The sequence below is a fragment of the Lycorma delicatula genome, chromosome 1 (assembly GCF_047948215.1).
Source record: "Lycorma delicatula isolate Av1 chromosome 1, ASM4794821v1, whole genome shotgun sequence".
NCBI lineage: Eukaryota > Metazoa > Arthropoda > Insecta > Hemiptera > Fulgoridae > Lycorma > Lycorma delicatula.
The window spans coordinates 206,754,274-206,774,645 of NC_134455.1; the positions used below are offsets into that span (position 1 = coordinate 206,754,274).

General features: G+C 30.7%; 1 protein-coding gene across 5 annotated transcripts in view; it reads left to right on the forward strand.

Annotated features, from left to right (window-relative positions):
* Positions 1-20,372, forward strand: part of Rbcn-3A (rabconnectin-3 alpha) — a 518,724-nt gene that overhangs the window by 97,076 nt on the left and 401,276 nt on the right. For all 5 annotated transcript variants that reach the window (XM_075371055.1, XM_075371080.1, XM_075371085.1 and 2 more), the window contains exons 19-22: positions 1,707-1,855; positions 8,550-8,695; positions 12,830-12,966; positions 18,767-18,916. In XM_075371055.1, the coding sequence (XP_075227170.1) occupies positions 1,707-1,855; positions 8,550-8,695; positions 12,830-12,966; positions 18,767-18,916 (582 nt within the window). The remainder of the gene's footprint in view (positions 1-1,706; positions 1,856-8,549; positions 8,696-12,829; positions 12,967-18,766; positions 18,917-20,372) is intronic.

Here is a 20,372-nt window from a genome sequence, read left to right on the forward strand (position 1 = left end):
AGAATAACAAAAGATAAAAGCAAATAGTGGATTAAGAATGGTAAATGAAACTACAAATTACAACAGTAGATTGTTAAATTCTTCATTCAATTTAATGGTAGTACTATTTAAGTCTTTGCATAGAAAATTGTATCTAGTTCATACATAAGTTATTAATAAAATTTACAAATTTCTTACCGTAAATGTGGCTGATTAATGATTGCTAGAATTGATATGTATTAGTTTTTTATGTATATATCTGTTGAAAAGGAATTAGCCAATTACCAGTTCCTGTAGGTGAGAATACTATTGCTTTAGAAAACTATTTGGCTTTGTAAATCGAGTGATAACACATTGGATAGGTCAAACTAGCCTTTATAATGCAGCCAAAGTTGAAAACAAATAGTGGTCAAGAGTGGTGATTGAAGCTCCAAGTTACAGTAGATTGTTAAATTCTTAATTCAATTTAATAGTTGTACCAATTTAGTTAGTACATAGAAAATTGCCTATTTCATATTGAATGTGTCAGATACTCTAAAATTTTGACTTAACTCCAGGCACAGTTCAGGGATGCTACTCTGTCAAAAACTCAAGTGTTTGATTGAGCCAAAAAATTTTGAATTGGCTGTGATGCAGTGGAGAATGAAAGTCACAAATGTCTTCCACGAACCACTGTCAATGATGAAAACATTCAAGTCATTTGTGACCTTGTGACTTAGCGAAATTTCATCAGAGGTGGGCAAAAAGTGTTTGGGGTGAGCATTTGTTAGACACTCTAGGATAGAGCAAAGTGTCTGTAAGATGAGTTCCACGTCTTCTCACTGTCACAGAGAGAAATGCCCAGAAAGACATCTGTTAGCAGCTTCTGAATTGCTTTGAGAAGGAGAAGCATTTTTGGACTGTATGTAACCTGCAGTGAAACTACATCTTGCGAAGCCAGAGAACGAGTATGGAGTGACAAAAATGGTGATGAGAGGTTTACCGATCAAGGCCAAGAAATGCTTAGCTGGAAAAGTTCGGCAGCTGTGTTTCAGGACTCAAAAGGTGTGTTGCTGATTTGATTTCCTGCATGAGTACGCCAAGGATGATAAATGCGGCATACTACTGCCAGTTTTTGGATGACATCAGGGCTGCTTGTCACAACAAATGATGCCAGCAACCAATTTGCAGTGTCCTCCTTCTCCATGACAATGCAAAGCTGCATATCGCAGCTTAGACTCACGATAAGCTCTTTAAAATTCATTGGACACCTCCTGAACACCTACTCTACATGTCATTTCTACTGTTTTGGTGTGCTGAAAGAAGCCTTAGGAGAGGAAGATTCAAAGACAATGACACAGTTGAGCTTTATTTGTGCAATTGGTTGTTGGGGCTGCCATATTGTTTTTTTTTTTTTTTTTTTTTTTTTTTTTTTCAATGAGGGGATCAGGAAGCTACCTGTTTGGTGGAGAAAATGTATTTCTGTTGAAGGAAACTATGTAGAAAAATAAGGTAATCTATTATTGGTAATCTTATGTAATACCAATAAAACTGTGTAAACAAATTCCGGTTTATATTTCAATAATCCTTGTAGATTGAAGTTCATACTGTGGCTTAAGTTTTATAAACTGGGTGATTGACACATTGGATAGGTCAAATCAACTTTTATAGTAACAAACAATGTATTGTATGAAAAACTAGAAACTTAGATAAATTAGTTTTTTATTTTTTTGTATTTTGTTGTTTAGAATTAAGTGGCAGCATGATGTACGTACCAGATAGTCATCTTGTTCAAGATGATGATGATTTAGAGAGTTCCGGACGAGCAGCTGGTACAATTGAGGATGATGCACAGGCATTACTTCATCCTCCTCATGTTACTATATCAACTACTAAGGTAATGTGCTGATTAAGCTCTTGTGTGTGTATATATATATATATATATGTTCTACTTTAATTTTTAGATTAGAATACTGTTAATTAATTTTAAAGATATTTCACATGTTCTACATAATAAATAAAAGGCCAGTTAAAAAAAATGCAGTATGGGGAAAAAAATTCGTACCCTTAGAAAATATTTCATGTTATTGCCTTTAAATGTTTTATTTTACTGGTTTGATTACAGTAAAAATGATACTTCTTCAGTTTATTAAAAAAAAATAAAAACCAAAAACCAACCATAAATATTAATGTGAAATGTCAAATGTTGGAGCATTAATATTTTAAATATTATATTTTTCCATCGCATTTGTAACAATACAGCTTTACTGTATTTCAATATAGCAAAAAGAAAACAAGCAATGAATCAAAAATGGTGATATTGATTGATAGAATGGATTTATGTGGATTAATTTTTTTATGTTTGAGCATATTTTTTAAAATAAGATGTGCATATTGAAATAAAAACTAACTGAAAAATCAAACAAGCTCTATTAGTTACTCATAAAACTACTTTTTTCATAGCTGCCTTCAACTCATTCTTCATAGCAGTTCACTAGCTTCTTCATTCCCTGTTCATGAAAGCATTATACAAGAGACTTTCTGACCTACTCTCTCGAGTACTATGTGGATCAGTCACATACAACTATATTTATTATAATCACATGTAACTATATTTCCTGAATTATATAGGAAATATAGTTACTAAATTGAATCCATCATTTAGAATCGCCTTTATGTGTGGAAATTTAGATTAAAAACAGTTTAAAAAAAAGTTGTAATATAGAGAACTGTGTTTACCATATCGGTCACTAATTTAAAATTATTACAATTGCTATGGGTAATGTAAAATCAGAATGTAGAAAGCAGAGTAAAGGAAGAAAAATGATCCAGAAAATTAGTGAAAAAGTTAATTTTTCTGAATAATTATATCCTTTCTATTGCATTTCTTGCTAATGAATCCAATTAATTCTTTTAAGCTCCAGTTGCAGATTGGTTGGTATGAGGTTTATGCATGATCATTCATTAGCTTGCTTACCTTGTAATGTTATAGTTTTTATAATAATATACAGTGATTGGACTGGTCAAAATGGAACAGTTAAAACACCCGTCACAAATTTCCTGATATCATGCCATCAGACTATTTCCTTTGAGGTTGAATAAGTTTATTTATTCTACACATATTGGCATCCAAAGAGACTAAGAATTTGCATCATAAAAATTCCAACTATTAAAGAATTGTCCTGACACTATAAGATATGCTCAAAAAGCATGGATTTGTACTGAATGTTTCATTCAATAAATATTTGATAATTCACTTGGAGGTAAAAATCATTAATGTTATTTTTCATTTTTTTAAAATCTTTTTTAAACCTTTTTTATATATAGGTGATTCCAAATCGCACAGCAATCTCTTGGTAGATGATTCTGCAGCCAAAAGTAAGAAAAAAAAATAAACAGGCTGAAAACGGTTTGTTAACGAATTTCAGCAAACATATATTTAGCCCTGCTTTCTGCTCCTGTGAATTAGACTGTACTAACATTCTGGGGATATAAATCAAGGGAAAAATTTGGTGCTTCCTTATGGTTTTTGATCTAAGAAAATGAATAAAAGTGGTCCCAGACCTCTATCTCACTTAGGTTTTAAGAAAAAATGGAGTAAAACACAAAAAAGATTGTCAGAAAGTACACTTTTTAAGGTTTGGAATAATATAATTTTGTTAATATACCAATAAAACAAATAAAAATTTCTAGATAATTTTGAAAGAATTTAATTCTAAGAAAAGTACAGTTTAATTTGGCCCGAAAGCAGGGAAAAATATTTTGCGAGCCAAAACTTGTTAACAAACCATTTTCTGACCTTTGTTTATATGAACTTTTTTTCTTATTTTTGGCTATAGAATAATCTCCCAAGAGATTGCTGTGCAATTTGGAATCATCCAATAGTTTGAAGTCAGTAGTAAAATTTACTCCAAATTTTTTTTTTATAATAATGATTTTTGTTGTGGAATATGTTTTCCTGCCACCTCATATTGGTCTGCTTTTTTTAATTAAAAATGAAATTTTTTAACTTTATTTATTTTCTGTTTACTTTAAAAAAAAACAGTTTTCCTCAAATAGCTTTGCAACAATTCTCTTAGTTACTACCCTACATACAGTTCTGAGGATTGTTTTATGCAATTTTTCAGATCAAAAACATATAAACCCACCAAATTTTCCCCTTAAATGAGTCCCAGAAGTTGCAGTGTTCATTTTTGACATATATTTATTATAGTAGTGTTTTGCTGATATTAACCCATATTTTTCTGCGCTCTGATGCACTGGTCATAAAATGATTTCTTGGTTTAATAGATGCTTCCGAATCATATATATGATTTTTGATCTGAAGGTATGTTTATTTATTGATTTATGAAATGTTGAGAAAACGCAACTTCAACAGGAAAAGGTGTCATAATTAAGCTTTACTATTTTTTCACATTTTTATGAATCTAAATAAAAAGTAAATAGAACAAAAATTAGGATACTATATAAATAAAATGTTAGTCTTATTTCAGTATACAATCAATATATCTAGTTAGTGAATTTTGTATGGTAATCAATAAAACATTTTAGGTGAGGTTCAACTTTACCGATATTACACGAAAATTCTGTTGTACTTTTACATTGTCGGCAGTGGATTCTTCTATTAACATTTTTTTTCAGGAAGATGTTTGTCAACTTAGTATCACTGAGTTGTTACAGTTGAAAAAAAGTGTTGGTCATCCAATTCTCTGCATTTTTGGAATATAATTTCGTCCATGTTATTTGCCTTTGATGGTAATACTGCAATAACAAGTTGTCAGAATTTGAGTTGTTTAACTTGTTCTTTGTGGGCATATTGATAAAGCGTCCACAAATTTACTAAAGCTACATCAAGAAAGTTTGAAAACAAAGACCAACCATATTTTTTCTTTCTTTGTTATTCAATAGTTGCCGATAACATTTTCCATAGTATTAACTCTACCCATTTAGTAATTTTATTGCTTGATGAGATCTGGCTGGATTAAAATTTTCATATTTTTTCACCTTAGAATACCTTGTGACATTATTCAGAGGTTCAGTGGACTGAAAATTTGTAATTAGAGTAACAGCAAAGTTGTTGTTCCATTTTGTAATAAAAATTGAATTGGTGGTATCAGATGGGTAATTGTACACCCCACAAGATTCCTTACACAAAGAACAAAAATATTCCAAAGGGCAGTTTGGAATTCTATTTTCATTAACTGTTCCATTTGCGAAAAAGCCTTCCTTCTTCACTAAACAATTTATATGAACTAAAAAATCTATCAAAATAAATGCTGTGCTTTCCAGGTTTGTTTTCAGTGCACAATAAATTTTGAACAACTGAAGCACCCCTAATCAAAGACTTGAATCTACTTTTCTTCTTTTACATGATAAAGAGAGAAGTAGAAAAGGTATCCTTGTGAAGAACATAAACACCACAACTTGTAGCCAAAGTGCTCAGATTTTCCTTTCATAAACATTTTACAAGAATGGCAACCAAATTATGGTATCATCTGTTCATCTACTGAAAGGTTATGAACAAAAACACTGTATTTGCCGAAGTTTTTATTCAGAAGATCAGTGAAAGGCTGCACTTTAGAGAACTTGTTTGTAAAATTTAACATATTAATTTCAGCCAAATGTAAATTTCTTTTTATATCTGTACTGCTGGCAGCTCATAGCTTTCCTTATGAATATTCATTGCTGCTGAAGTTGCAAAAACGCAACATTAATTTTTTCTGTAGACATAATAAATAATTAACAATAAGATAAGTTTATATAGAAAAACTATCACTATTTTTGAATATGTAATAATCAGTAAAAATAATATTGTACATCAGAGTTTATTCTTATGTAACTTATTTATAGGTCATCTCAAAAGAAGCATAAAATTATTAAATTTATTGAATAATAATATAAAGTAGTTATTACCAACAAAAACATTTTTGCTATTATTTAATAATATGCAGGATTATTATTAAAAAAGGCTACTTAAAAACAATAAACAAATATTATTTCATGTAATTATAACGCAAAATAAATAATATTGCATTATCGCAGCTTCAGCTATATTTGGGTTAATGTCTAAATCAGAGCCTAGTATTGAAATCTTGGATCATTCTTCCTTATATTTGTTTACAATTAATTCTGTTAATGCCATTGCTGTCATTTTTAGATTTAATTTTATTATGATTTAAAGATTTTGTTAAATAATTGGTTTGAAAGGTAGAGTATAATTTTCATTATTGTAGACATTACGTTAACTACAAGGGCGTTTCAAATATAAACGAGACTTTATTTTTTAAAAGTTTGGTGTAATCAAATAGCCATCCATACATTATTTTTCAATGTAATCTCCTGCTTTGCAAAAGCACTTTTCCCAGCAGATTGAGAGGTTTTTAATCTCAGCATTATAAAATGTAGAGGGCTGTGTCAGGAACCAGTTGTGTACAAAGGCCTCCATCACTGCTTCACCTTGGAATCATTGTCCTCCTACTGCTTTAAGCGGCCCAAAGATATTAAAATCTCAGGGTGATAGATCAGAGCTGTAGGGAGGATGATCAAGTGAAGTCTATCTAATTTTCTCCAAGTTATAGCTGCAGTATGGGGCCAGACATTGTCATTGGAGGAGAATAACATCTTGAATTGGTTGGTCATGTCTTTTGGAACTATAAGCAGCATTTACTGCATTCCAATGCTCACAGTAAGTATTTATTGTGCAACGCTTATGCATGAAATCAATGTGCAAAACGCCTTGCTGGTCGAAAAAAACAGTTACAAGGACCTTGCCAGCTGACAGTCGAGTCTTGGCTTTCATAGGGGCTGCCTCCCCCTTCAACCACCAGCAAGCCACCATGCTGGCTTGTTTGGATTCAGACATGTAATTATGGACCAAAGCTGTATCGCAGGTGATGATTCAATTCAAAAATTCATTCCCTTCTGCAAACCGTGCTGAAAGCTCCTGACAGGCCTGCAAACATCTCAACTTGTGTTCTGCTGTCAAAAGGCAAGAACCTACCTGACAACACACTTTACAGAACCCTAGGTTTTTTGTCATGATTTTTTGACAGGTTCCATAACTTATTCCAACATGTGATGCAATTTTGTAAACTGTCAGACGTTGATCGCCTTCAATAAGGTCACAAATAATGCAAATGCTCTCTTCTAATGCTGGTTTGAGGATGGTAATCATGTTCCTAATTTTCAACCCAATGATGTGTTTGAATTCTTATGCCAGGCAACATGCGAGCCTATGACAGTGTTTGATCCCCGAACTGTGCAGTCAATCTTTGCAGAATTTCCATGAACAAGAAATTTAATGATAAAGCCTTGTGCAGTGGAAGGATGCACTTGTTGCTCTGACATCTGAGCACTGTTGCTAAACTGAGTCTGAACCGCAGATCGCCTGGTCTTCCCACTCCTGACATCCCCACCAATATACTCTAAAAGTGGTTGCCCGCTCCCTTCAAACTTACATGCTCAAAATGAAAAGTCTCATTTTTATTTGATCCACCTCTGTATCTTGTTTGTGTTTTTATTAAGTAATATATATTTACTAGGTTTATGTTTATTGTTTTCAGGTGAAATTTATGAATTATTTATTTTCTATATTCTTTTTAATGTATTTTATTTATTCTCTATTAAAAAAATATTCGAAACCAAATTGGTGTATGGGTTTCCAATAATTTAATTGTTTTCTAGTTCTGCTAACATTTACTTATTAATAGTCTATATGAACTACACTTCAGAAATAGAAAAAATTTACTTTTTAATTTAATAGAAGCTACAAAATCATTTTTTTTCCGATATCAATCCAAATTCAAATAAAATAATTCTATCATGTCCTTTTTGTCTGCAGTTATAACATCTATAAATAATTCACTAATTAATCATAAAATTATAATGTAAAGTTTATAATGAAAACTTGCAAAGGAGTTGAGATCAAGTGTAAGTTCTTTAACTCCTCAACTAAAGGAAACGAGTAATGATCTTTTTTTATCAATAATGATTATTATAATAAAATTGATATTGATTATATAGACAGACCAATTCTAATTTTTGGTTGGTTGAAAGCTGAATTATAAAACACACTAACTTACAATTTCCAAGGTTTAATAATTTCAGGAGGTAATCCTGATTTTTTGGTACAAAAACCAAGATTTTACTTTAATATTGGGAGCATATTTAAAATGTTAAGAAGTGAAGTTATTTTGGCTCAATTTGTTTATTTAATGTTTAGTAATCTACTCTACTTTTCTAATATCAGTTCATGTTTGAATATAAGGCGCTCATAATAGTATTTTTACTTGTTCCATTAGTATTATTTAATTGTGATTATTATGTTTACATTAAAGCCTTCTTGGACATTTTTCTTGTTTAAAGCATTTACTGTAATACTAGATGATTGTTACAGTATTTCACTTTACTTTATGAGTGAGTTACTTACAGCTATTTTATATATGCCTTTACTCATTCCAGAAATAAACCTAAAGAATTTTTTTTATCATATTAGTGCAAAGTAAAGACATTTTAGTATTTATATTAAAATATTAATATTTAATAATAAAATACTACCAACAACAGAATACTAACATGTTGTGTTACTATAGGTTTGTACTCAAGAACTGCCTCTACCTGATGGAGTAGATGTGATACATGCATCACCAGCAGGTGGACATCTTAGTTCAGCGTCTATTTACCCAGCATGTTTTGCACCATATATTATTGTTACTGCATGCTCAGATAGCACTGTCAGGTAAGTTCTTTCTTTAAATTAATTAGTACCGTTACACTAGGGTACAGTTTTGTTTCTTTCTTTAAGAGGAAATATAAATTTTAATAAATTTATAATTAGATAAATTTTAATTTCAAGGCACATATTATGGCATGAATTTTGTTATAAATATGTTAACTAGGAAAAAAACCTAATCGAAATTAGTTATGTTTAAAAATTAAAAACTATTATCTGTCATGACTGATAACACTGCCCAACAAAAAAATTTTTTGAATGTTTCCTTCACTTTGTGAGTCATATCTTACTAATTTTGGGTTGAGAAGAAAGAATATGACAAAGAAAAATTTTTATTAGCTCTAGTTTCTATGATATACAATAGGTAGAAGTATTTTATTTTAATGGCTTAAGAGAAAATTACATTTTATTACATATACTAACATCATAGAAAGTCCATTTTACATTTTTTTTTAATGACAGTTACATTCTAAGAGTTCTTAATTGATGGAAGAATACCTGGCAGTTGGTTGGGTCTGAAAAAAATCATGTTGTAGCTTCATGAGATCGTTGTCTTTTGGCTTTCCTCTTGTAAGTGAGTTCCAAAGCTCCCTACACGTAAACAGCAGTAATCCGCAAGCATTGCTTCATTCCAAAGGCTCTGATATCTTTGTTCCATTACAGAAATATTCTGATGGAATCTTTCTCAATGTTCATCATTGACCATCTCCACAACTAGGAGGGAAAAAGTCCAGGTGTGAGTGGAAGGAGAAAGAATTTTCTCCAGGTGTGGAGAAAATGGATTTTAAGGGACATGTTGGATCCAAGATGATGATATTTTTGCAGAAGTTCTGTCACCAACTGACTGTAGTTTTCATCTTTTTTGTTGCCTAAAAATTCATTAATGACTCCCTTTAAGGCTTCCCAAGCTTCCTTTTCTTTCCCCTCCAATATTCGATCAAACAAAGGATCCTTTACAAGTTGTCAAATTTGTGACCTAACAAAAATACCTTCCTTAACTTTTGCATCACTTAATGTAGGCAATTTGTCTCTTAAGTAAGGCCTGTCCTTCCTTCCCAGTTCATACTTTTGACAGAATTTTTCATCAAATCCAGCTTAATTTGAAGGGGTGGAAGAAGAACGTCTTTTGGGTCCACGAGAAGCTCAACAACATTTTTCTTGCAATTAAGATTTCTTGCAGGCCAGTCTGCTTGAATATGATGTAATTTCCTATCCTTATTGTTCCAGATACATAAAAAGCAACAGTATTTAGTGTACCCCAGTTGCATTCCTAAGAGTACAGTGATGAGTTTTAGATCACCACAGATTTTTCACTTGTGTTCAGTATATTTGATTGAGTCTAGGAGCATTGCTGTGTTTGTATAAGTCTCCTTCATGTAAACTACATGACCAATAGGAATAGAAGGAAGATGGTTGCCTTTGTGAATTAATACAGCTTTCAAACTAAGCTTGGAGGAGTCTATGAATAGCCACCAATCAGTTGGATCATGATTCAGATTCAAACATTTCATTAGCCATTAATGTCGCAGCAAACAACAAGATTGTTTTTCTTCTCAAAAAAAGAAAGCAGATCCCTATGACGATGTCTGTACTGTGAGACTCTGATATTACGTTGGAGAAGATTTCATTGCTGTATTCTTGATCCTATAAGTTCTGTCTTCTCCTTCAACAAATCAATGTTTCAAATGAGATCACTCAATTCCTTTTGACTCAGTCTGTGCAGTTTATCATCTATTTCATCAAAATCATAGTCATATTATATGGAAGGCTTGTTTGTTGGTTCTTCTTCTTCATTTTCTACTTCAAGCTCTTAATTTTGGGGTGACTAGGTACTGGTAAACTATTTGAATGAGGAATAGGTCGAATACCAAATGGAAGACTAGGGTATTGAACTGTTCCTCATTTCTTCATTGACAATCCTGCCTTTATCGGTGGAGTCAAGTAGAAATAACAGTTATCTATGGTTTGTAGGCTCCCGCCAAACCATAGGCACAGTAAAAGTCATAGATCATTTTTTTTATTTTTCAGCCATTTTCACTGTACAATTGAACAAGAGTTGTAACATATATGTGGAGCCCATGACTTATCCTGGTCCTCTACCTTCATACAAAAATAATGCTGATAAGGCAGTTTTCACAAGAGTCATCAGATTACATTTCTGTGACAAAAATGTTATTTTACCACAAATGTAGTAAAAATTATTCACTGAATTTACACATTTTCATGGCATTTTGATTTAACAAATTTTTCACTTCAAAAGCACTCGAAAACCAGAAATTCTGCACTAATTACAACACAAACAATATGAAATTCAGTCACAACAACAGTAATAATGTTTATAACCTACAAAGAGCTGGAGAAGGTTGTGTTTTGTCATTTATCAGGTGTGACAACTCCAAAAACAAAATTACTCCCAAACTAAAAATGTAGATCAGGTAAAAAATGACATGTCATTGTATCTCCAAAACAAGAGCTAATCAGTCATTTTTATGGTGATTTTTGAATTCACCAGATGGAAATACAAAAGAATAAGCTATCTTTGAGCCCGAAACATTTTCATTGTTAGACAGTGTAATTTTTTATTTTGTAGAAATTCCTAATAAAATTCAATTTCTCTTATTATTGGTTCTTAATACCTTATTGTAATAAGTTTGGCTCTTAAATTATTCTAATGTAGGTAAATCCAGATTTGGATGAAGAATGAAGATAATAAGTTTCACTCAAAGTTTATATCTTATGAACAGTTTATTCATTTCTTCCTTGTCATCCCCAAAAAATAAAATAAAGTACACACACACACTAACATAGGCATGTTCTTGATTGATCGTGAATGCGATTGTAATAGCAGTATAAAAAAGTGACCACTATCTTTCATTTTATTTTAACTAAACTGAACTAGATATTTCTTATTAGAAAAGTATGAACTTTTTAAAATTCAGAAGATGTGTGTTTTTATATTGTTATTAAATATGTCAGAACTAGATTTAAAAATATATGAAATGTAAAACATATTTTAGTAGAGGGCAATACAACTTGTCCTTGATGTATCTCATCAGAATAATATAATTAATTGCATTGCTTAAGTCTCAATTAATTAATCTATTTGTTTATTGTGTAACTTATTAGAAAAATAAACCAAATGTATACAGATTCTAACCAGTTTGTTGATGTTCAGTTTAGACCAAAATGGGTAAAACAATATAACATGCATTCACTACGCTCTTTCACGATCTTGTGTTTTTGATATTTCATGATCCCTTCCAGTAAAATGTTTGTACTGACAGTTTTACTAATACTTTTACCACAGTTTTTATGAAGAATTCTAATCATGTTATCTATGATCGTATTGTTTTCATGTTATTAAGATCATATTGTTTTTTTGTATTTTTAATATATTTCTACTGAAAAATATTTTATTTATTCATTATTTTAACTGTATTAATCAAACTTTTCTTTTAATGTCACTTATTTCTTAACATCTGTAGCTTATCCAAATTTCTTTCCGTCACTTTCATAATCTCCTGATATCAACTTGGCAACTTTTATCTGTAATTGGAATCATATCAGCTTGACTGTAGCAATCATAGTTAGTATTAAATGTGTTTTGTTTTTTGTGTTTCTTTTATATGTGTTTTATTCTTTATATTTTTTTTTATATCAGAAAATTCTGTTAATGACTAAAAATTTATACCTATCTTTTAGTCCTAAAATAATATTTTCTGCAGTTACACAGAAAAAACCCCAAACCATTTGACACAATTTTTATGTAAATTAAATTTCCAGGAGAACCAAATCTTGAATTTGAAATTTATTTTACCAAATACCCCAGTAAAATTTTGTTTGGTATTATTATTATTTATTTATTATAATAATAATAATAATTATTATTATTATTATTATTATTACTATTTGTTAAAAGTTCATGAATGAAAACATAGAGCTTTGATTTAAATGATATGCAATATAACATTTGTCAATGTAATTTTTGTGTATAATTAAAATGGTTTATGTATGTTTGAAGTATGGTGTAAAATATTTAATTTTGTGAAAATATTAAAATTATTAGTGTTAGTTTGAATTAATAGGTAATTCTTTGTATGAATTCATTGATTTAGTAACTATATGATGATGTAATTTTAGGTTTTGGAAGTGTGTTGTTGAAAAAGATGAAGAAGAGATTGGCCAAGGTCAGGGACAGACATCTAGTATTTACAAATACCATTGGGCTGAATGGGAAATGCTACGGAAAGACAAAGAGTCTATGATTGATGTTCCAGGTGAATTTGTCATGTAGTTAATTGTTAAAATTTCTGTAACAACAATAACTACATGTTATTGAAATACTACAATAACTACATTGAAATATGTCATGTTTATCATAAACAAACTAATCATAATTTTCATGTAATTTACAGTGAAAGAATGGATCAGTAATAAGTAACTTAAAGGATTAGTAATTGATCAGAAATTTTTGTAATATTTTTCAATCAGGTTTCAAAGTATAAATATATTTTGAAAAAAAATCATATTTTGAAGAAAAATAGTTTCTTACCAGATGAGTATCTAAACAAAAACTAAGTTATTTCTTCTCACAACATTATCTATTAATGAAACTACTGTTTCATTAATATATATAATGTTCTACTGTTCAAAAAATTGTTTATATAAAAGTAGCAAAATTTAGAGAATTTTAAGTATTACACGTGTATTCTTTTCACCTACAGAGCACATAGATTTCATATGTTGCCAGAACTAATTTTGAGCAGAACTAAAAGAGCACGTGAGACAATGAAGATCTGTTTTTTATGTAATAACTTATTAATAAGCATAATTGCAAGATTTAAAATTTGGAGGAGTAGCATCGGTACGTTTGGAGGAGTTCATCCAAGGAGGATGAACGTTTGGTAGTATGAGTAGTCAGTAAAATCTAAGAATATAAAAAAAATGTTTACTCAGAAAAATTATATTTTTTTAGAATATTCTAAGTATCATATTGAATCCTTTTAGAAAATATAAGAAATTGAGTTTATAATGAAGTTTTTTGTTCATGTTAGACAGTCACTATAAACTTTTCAACACGTTATTGATTTAATTTAAAAAACTAATTAATTTGAATGTAATGAAATCTTTAAAAAATTACCCAAATTTTCAATGACAGTGGGAAAACATTAGTTATTATTAAGGTCTTAATGCAACATATTATTAGAATTATTTTAGTGAATAGCATCCAGGTCAAAAAAGGGTATTTCTGTTTATTTTTTTCTCAATTACTGAAAAATAATCGAAAAATAAAATACGACTATCCAATCTATTACAAGATCATTCAAAAAGTTCCTGGAATTACCTTATACAGTTAAAATAGCAATCGTAATTTTGAAATTTTTGGTTTTATTTTGGCAGCAATCATAATGTTACGTTATAGATGCATTACATTTTTCCTCTTTTGCATACAACAATATTAAAACTTTGTTTTGTATCAAACCGCACCACATGTTGACATACTCAAACTCTGACATACTGAATAATTGGGTTGCTGAGATCACCATATCCTACAATTATGCTGGTTGACAACCACTGACATGGAAAGTTACTTCATTCATAAACATAACACATTTTAAAAATGTTTCATCATTGTCAATGTTATTAAGCATTTTACTTGTGAATTCAACACATTTAGAACAAACCGAAGGTTTAATTTGATGTTTAAGCTGAATTTTATGAGCGTGAAGGCATAAATTCTTGTGCAGCACATTTTGGATAATTGTCTTTGAAATTCCCAACTGTAAACTTTGCCTAGAAATTGACTTTTTAGGGCTTCTTAAACAACTTTGGCTGATACACTCAACTGCTTCATCACTTGTTTTGGGCTGTCTGGAGAACTTTTTCATTTCCTTGTTGCCAGATTCCTTCAACTGCTCGTACCACCGACTAATGCTGTTTGCATGAGGTGGATCATTGCATTAAACACACCTGAAAGTTAATTGAATAGTTATAAATGATTTATACTCCGCTAACCACAAAATGCACTGTGCTTTCTGCTTAACTGTTGCCATTCCACTGACTGACAGGGGTGCAGAGGTGAAGTGCTGTTGTGCACATTGGCCCAAGTTCACGGCTGATCACATCTAAAAAAAAATTTGAGATATCCCAATTATTTTTACTTTTTTCAATTACATCGGGAGATAATTTTTATTGCTTCAATCTTTTTTGCTGACCCCATATGTTTAGAAACAAATTTAAGTCAGTTTCACTTACATCATCATACTGCCATGAGTTATAAGTTTTCAGTGGAAAATATCCCATTTGTTATCTGGGTCACGCTAAATGAATTAAACATTCCATTTTCTTTTGATGAGCTAAGGTATGCCGAATAAATTCCATGACACTTCCTCTGGAAATAATAATATCAGGTGCAGTATGTTATCTCCTCCCAGATACTGCATTACAACATTTTTTGAAATAAATTCCATGACACTTCCTCTGGAAATAATATCAGGTTCAGTATGTTATCTCCTCCCAGATACTGCATTACAACATTTTTTGTATCTGTAATAGAATATTTTCTGATTTCAAGTTTTTCCAGATTCTTGGTCAGAAGCATTGGTGATTTCTGTACTGAAACTTGGTAAAGATAAATCTTGCTCCTCAAGTTATAGTTCTACCTCGTGTACCCTTTACAAGGAACAAGTGGTAAACTGTCGTCTAGTGTGGTACCTTGAAAGAAACACCCTAATTGCCTCTGCACAATGCAGTTTTCATAAGGAAGATGGTCTATCAAAGTTTCTCTTGAAGCTACCATTCAAAGCACTTTCCTACTTCACCAATGCCTCGTTGCTGTACTTATCAATATGCAAAAGGCATACAGAACGGAAGAGAGGAATCTTAAAAGAACTACATGAATGGGGTATACAAAGAAATCTCCTTGCATTTATCAGGGGTTTCCTCAGTAACAAGTTCAAGTTATTGAATTGAGTTCGTTGGAATGACAGTATCTGAAAATTTCTGACACTAGAAAACACTCTGACAGTATCTGACACTAGAAAACGGAATACCACAGGGAAGTGTCTTAAGTGTTACCTTTTTCGCCATAGTCATAAATACTATAACAAACTGGATGTAAAAACCCATTATGTATTTTTTATTTGTAGATGTTTTCAATTTACGTAGCATCTAGCACTTTAACTCTAAAACACACTAACCCGTTGAGAATTGTGGTGTAAAACAACTGGATTCATGTTTTCTCCAGAGAAAAAATGAAATACATTTGCTTCTTACACTTGAAATGTTCCCAACTTCTTCATGGTGAACCAGTTGAAGCATCAATGTGGGTTAAATTTTTAGGATTATGGTTTGACAAACGACTAACATGGGTAACATTTAAAAAAGCTGATAGTTAAATGTTTAACTGAGAGTTCTTTCTAGTACTTGTTGGGGGAGTTGATCAAGTATGCTTGTTGCACTTCTACTCAGCTCTGATCTCCCGCTTAGACTATGGATGCATGGCTTATCCATCTGCATGGACTACTGCTCTAAAGATACTCAATATATTCCATCATTTATTTATCCGACTTTCTACAGATGTGTCTCACGCAAGCCACATGGTAAGTCTACTAGTGGACAGTGGTGAGCCCTCTCTTTGGAGTAGATGAAACTAAATGATATGCTCCTATGTGGTTCGCATTACACCCCAACCAAATCATCCAATCCTTGATGCAGTATTTTCCAACCAACATGTTAATTGATTTGATGAACAGCCATCATTTACTGCTCTGCTAGACAGCAGAGCTCAGTGCCTTTTCTTAGCTCTAAATATACAATTACCTCCAGTTCTTACTGTTGCTCCATGTTATTACCCACAATGGCAGTCTTTTCTAGTAAATGACTGCTTTGGTCTTTGTCGCTATCATAAAAAGAACACAAATCTCATTTAAGTACAACAAAAATTCTGTAATCTTGTAAATAACATGAATCCTGAAGATTAATATGGACGGCTCTAAAAATCTTAATTTTGTTGATTGTGTTGATTGTGTGACAGAACATATACGTCTGGCCTTCCCAGCATCATCAGTATTGTCATTGCAGAGCTGTATGATATTAATAAGACCTTAAATATAATCAGCCCAACATCTAGACACATACCTGCCTGTTCAGATTCCAATAGTGTCTTACAGGCGATTAGTAACATTTATGCCTGACACCCTGTTGTGTGTGAGATTCAGTGTGTTATTTCTAAAATGACTCAACGCAACATAACTGTGAGCTTCAGTTGGATCCCTAGCCCCATACCAGAATTTCAGGCATGAGTGCACTGATAGTGCACTCATGTTTCAAATGTTCTTGTGTGTTTTTTAAAGAGGGTCATTCATGATGAATGGCAATGTGAATGGAATGTTACCATCAACAACAAACTTCGTCCACTTGAGAATACTGTGTTACTATGGTTCCTCGTACTTGTCATGCAGGAATAGCTGTCAAGATGAGGTTATTATTTGCCATTTGTGAATGTGGCACAGTAGGCACAATCACAGATATCCGATGATATTAACAGATGTACTCACTCGTTTATGCTCGCTGCTACTACCAACTAACTGTACACCACATCCTTGTGGATTGTGCCTGTTACACAGCATTATGTCAGAAGTTTAAACTAGGGGCTAACATATGAAATATATTAGGGAACAGTGTAATATTATTGAATGTCTTACGATGTGTAAAAGCCATCCATCTTGATTCAAAAATTTGATTATTCGTATATTCCTTATAGTCTGTTTATACCTTTTGGTATGTGCTGGATGGTAATTTTATTATTTTATGTTACTTTTTTAATGTTGTATTCACTGTGGTTCTATTTCACATTAAACATACATCAATAGGCTGTGTTTTATATTACTGTTGTTTAGTTCTTATTAAGACTAAAGATTTAATTAAATAAATTAATTTATAATTGTTTCTTTTCAATATTTGTAATACTTTATAAATATTATATTCGGACACTGATAACAACTACATTGTGCACCCAGGAAACAATCTACTTCACTTAGGATCTAAGGAAACCAAAAATGTTTTGTTTAAAAATACACTTTTATAGGTTTGGAATAAAATATCTTATTATTATTGTAAATAACAATAATTGTCTTCTGTTTTAAAATTAGTAATGTGTGGAAAGTCTGCTGTCCAGAATTATAATGCTGTAATTCACATCAGACATACAGCAAATTTGATAAAAAATTCTGCTGTCCAGTACTGGAATGATGTAATTTACATCATTCGTACAGCAAATTTGATAGAAGAATTTGCACATATGTTCATAATAAATTTTAAAACGGTAAACATTTTCAACCAACCGACAGATTATAAAATGAATATGTTTTAATGTAGTTATAGAATTCAGTACCAATAGAAGACGCAGCATTCCACAAAAATTGATTATTAGAAATTGGTAGTAAGTTGAACTTACCTCATTACTGTGTTTTGGTGTTTGTAGTGGTTTATAGTTCATATAATATTTAATATATATATATATATATATATATAAAGTGAGTTATTAAGCTTCAGTTTCTGAAAAATGTTATTATGACAAACAAGAAAAGTAATGTTCCAGTACATAGTTGCTTGAGTAATATACCTCAGAAGTAGTCAGCAGATAATCATACAAAGAAAGTCTGTCTGTCTGGCCTCGGTGCTAAATAGAAACTGACAGTTAAATGGATTAAATGAGGTTCACTGTTATATATTGAATTCATTACAGTAACAGATTAACAAGAATAACTTTCATTATTACAATACTCCTTACAATATGATTACTTTTTCTAATATTCTTCTAAATTATACACCCACTGTATGAAATACTGTACTGGAAAAATAATGATTGCTTAAGAATTACTCCAACTGATAAACTATACCACTGTTTTACTGAATTAATTAAGAATTACTCCGACTGATAAACTGTACTACTGTTTTACTGTATTAATTCCACTTCATAATTTTTACTATTTTCAAAGAAGAAACGTATATCTGTATGACTAATTTACTACTAGTTTCTTTATTTAATATTATGTGTTATTTATTGCTTCACAGGGCAACCTTTAAATATTAGTGCTGCATATAGTGGTCGAATAGCATGTGCTTATAAGTATGGAAAATCATTTACAAGACCATCTAGAAAAGATCCTGATTCACGATATGTTAATCTCTGCGTTGCAATATATGAGTGTGAAAGTACTGGAGGTTAGTATGATGTATTTTTAATTTTTTTAAATAAGTAATACTGATTTAAATTGTAATTTCTAAATGTTAACATTTTGACAGCTAGCTAGAAATCTCAGGCACACTTTCCCAGTGAATTTGTTACTGAAACTTTTCTCTTACTGACCTGTACTGAACAAACAATCTCTGCTTTCATTAATTTTTGCTGTTAGATGGATCAGCTTAAACTTGATCACCTACATTTACATCTATTTTTTTTTTTTTGTAATTGAATGAAAAGAAAAATACAGGAGTACAAAAAAGGACATTTTTAAATTTCTAATTTTTAAATAAGTTTATATCGTAATCTCCAGCAACATTAAAATGCTTCCTAAAGAGAAGTTAAGTGAACATTTCTATAACTAGACTGATATCCTGTAAGAATATTGTTCTTTATAGACTGATTCCTATGACAAAATTATAGAAATCGGACTCGTACATTAGTAAATTCTAACTTCAATGTTTAGTTCACTTTTTCATCAATGTACTACTGGTAGTTTATTGATGTATTTATATGATGCCATTAAATTTTCAACTTAAAATGTCAAGAAGGTGAGGCGGTAGAGCAAGATTTCACCTAATTAAGGTCATGTTTTTCTCAGGCATATTTGTTAATTGAAAAGTAACAATATTTGCAAAAAACATTTTTTTCATAATTGCACTCCCCCACCAAAACAATACTGTGAACTAGTGACTAAGTGGACATACTGTGTCAATATACAATATACAATATAATGAAAGATTTTCATTGACAGAAATATCAAAAAAATTAAAATAATTTATAGAACCACCTGTTTTTAAGGATTATCTTACTAACTTGATAACTTTGAAGTGTGAATCCAACCTGATAACTCTCAAGTAAAGAAGAATTCTGTCAAATAACTTCTTTATTATAAGAACAGTAAAAAATGTTTAGGTAAAATGGTCAAAAGTTATAAAAATCTATAAATAAGTTTTTATGAGGGGGTTTTTACATTAGTATTGTAATATTATTTCTCTGCAAGTTAAAAAATGTTGCATAAGTGAAATTTTTTAGTGTTTTTAAACACAGGCTAATTCAAATTCTTGAGTAATAGAAAACTGAGTGGTTACTTTTTTCTGATATTGTTATTTTCTCCCTTATAACAAAAATTAAACTGTACAATCTATTAGAAACACATTTGAGTAATTTTTATTATAAAAATCAGGATGAAAATTATTAATTTAAAAATCAAGGTGAAAAAAATTTATGATTTTGTGGTTATTTATTATAATTTTAAATAATTTGTTATTATTTAGTAGCATTTAACAAAGAGTAAAATACTTGCCTAACCTCTTAGTGAGACAATAATAAAATACATACAAAGCAAAGTATACAATAAGTAGTTTATTTTGTTAATTATTCATTCATTGCATGAATTTTTTTTTATTGTAGTTCTGAAATTTAAACAAGATGATT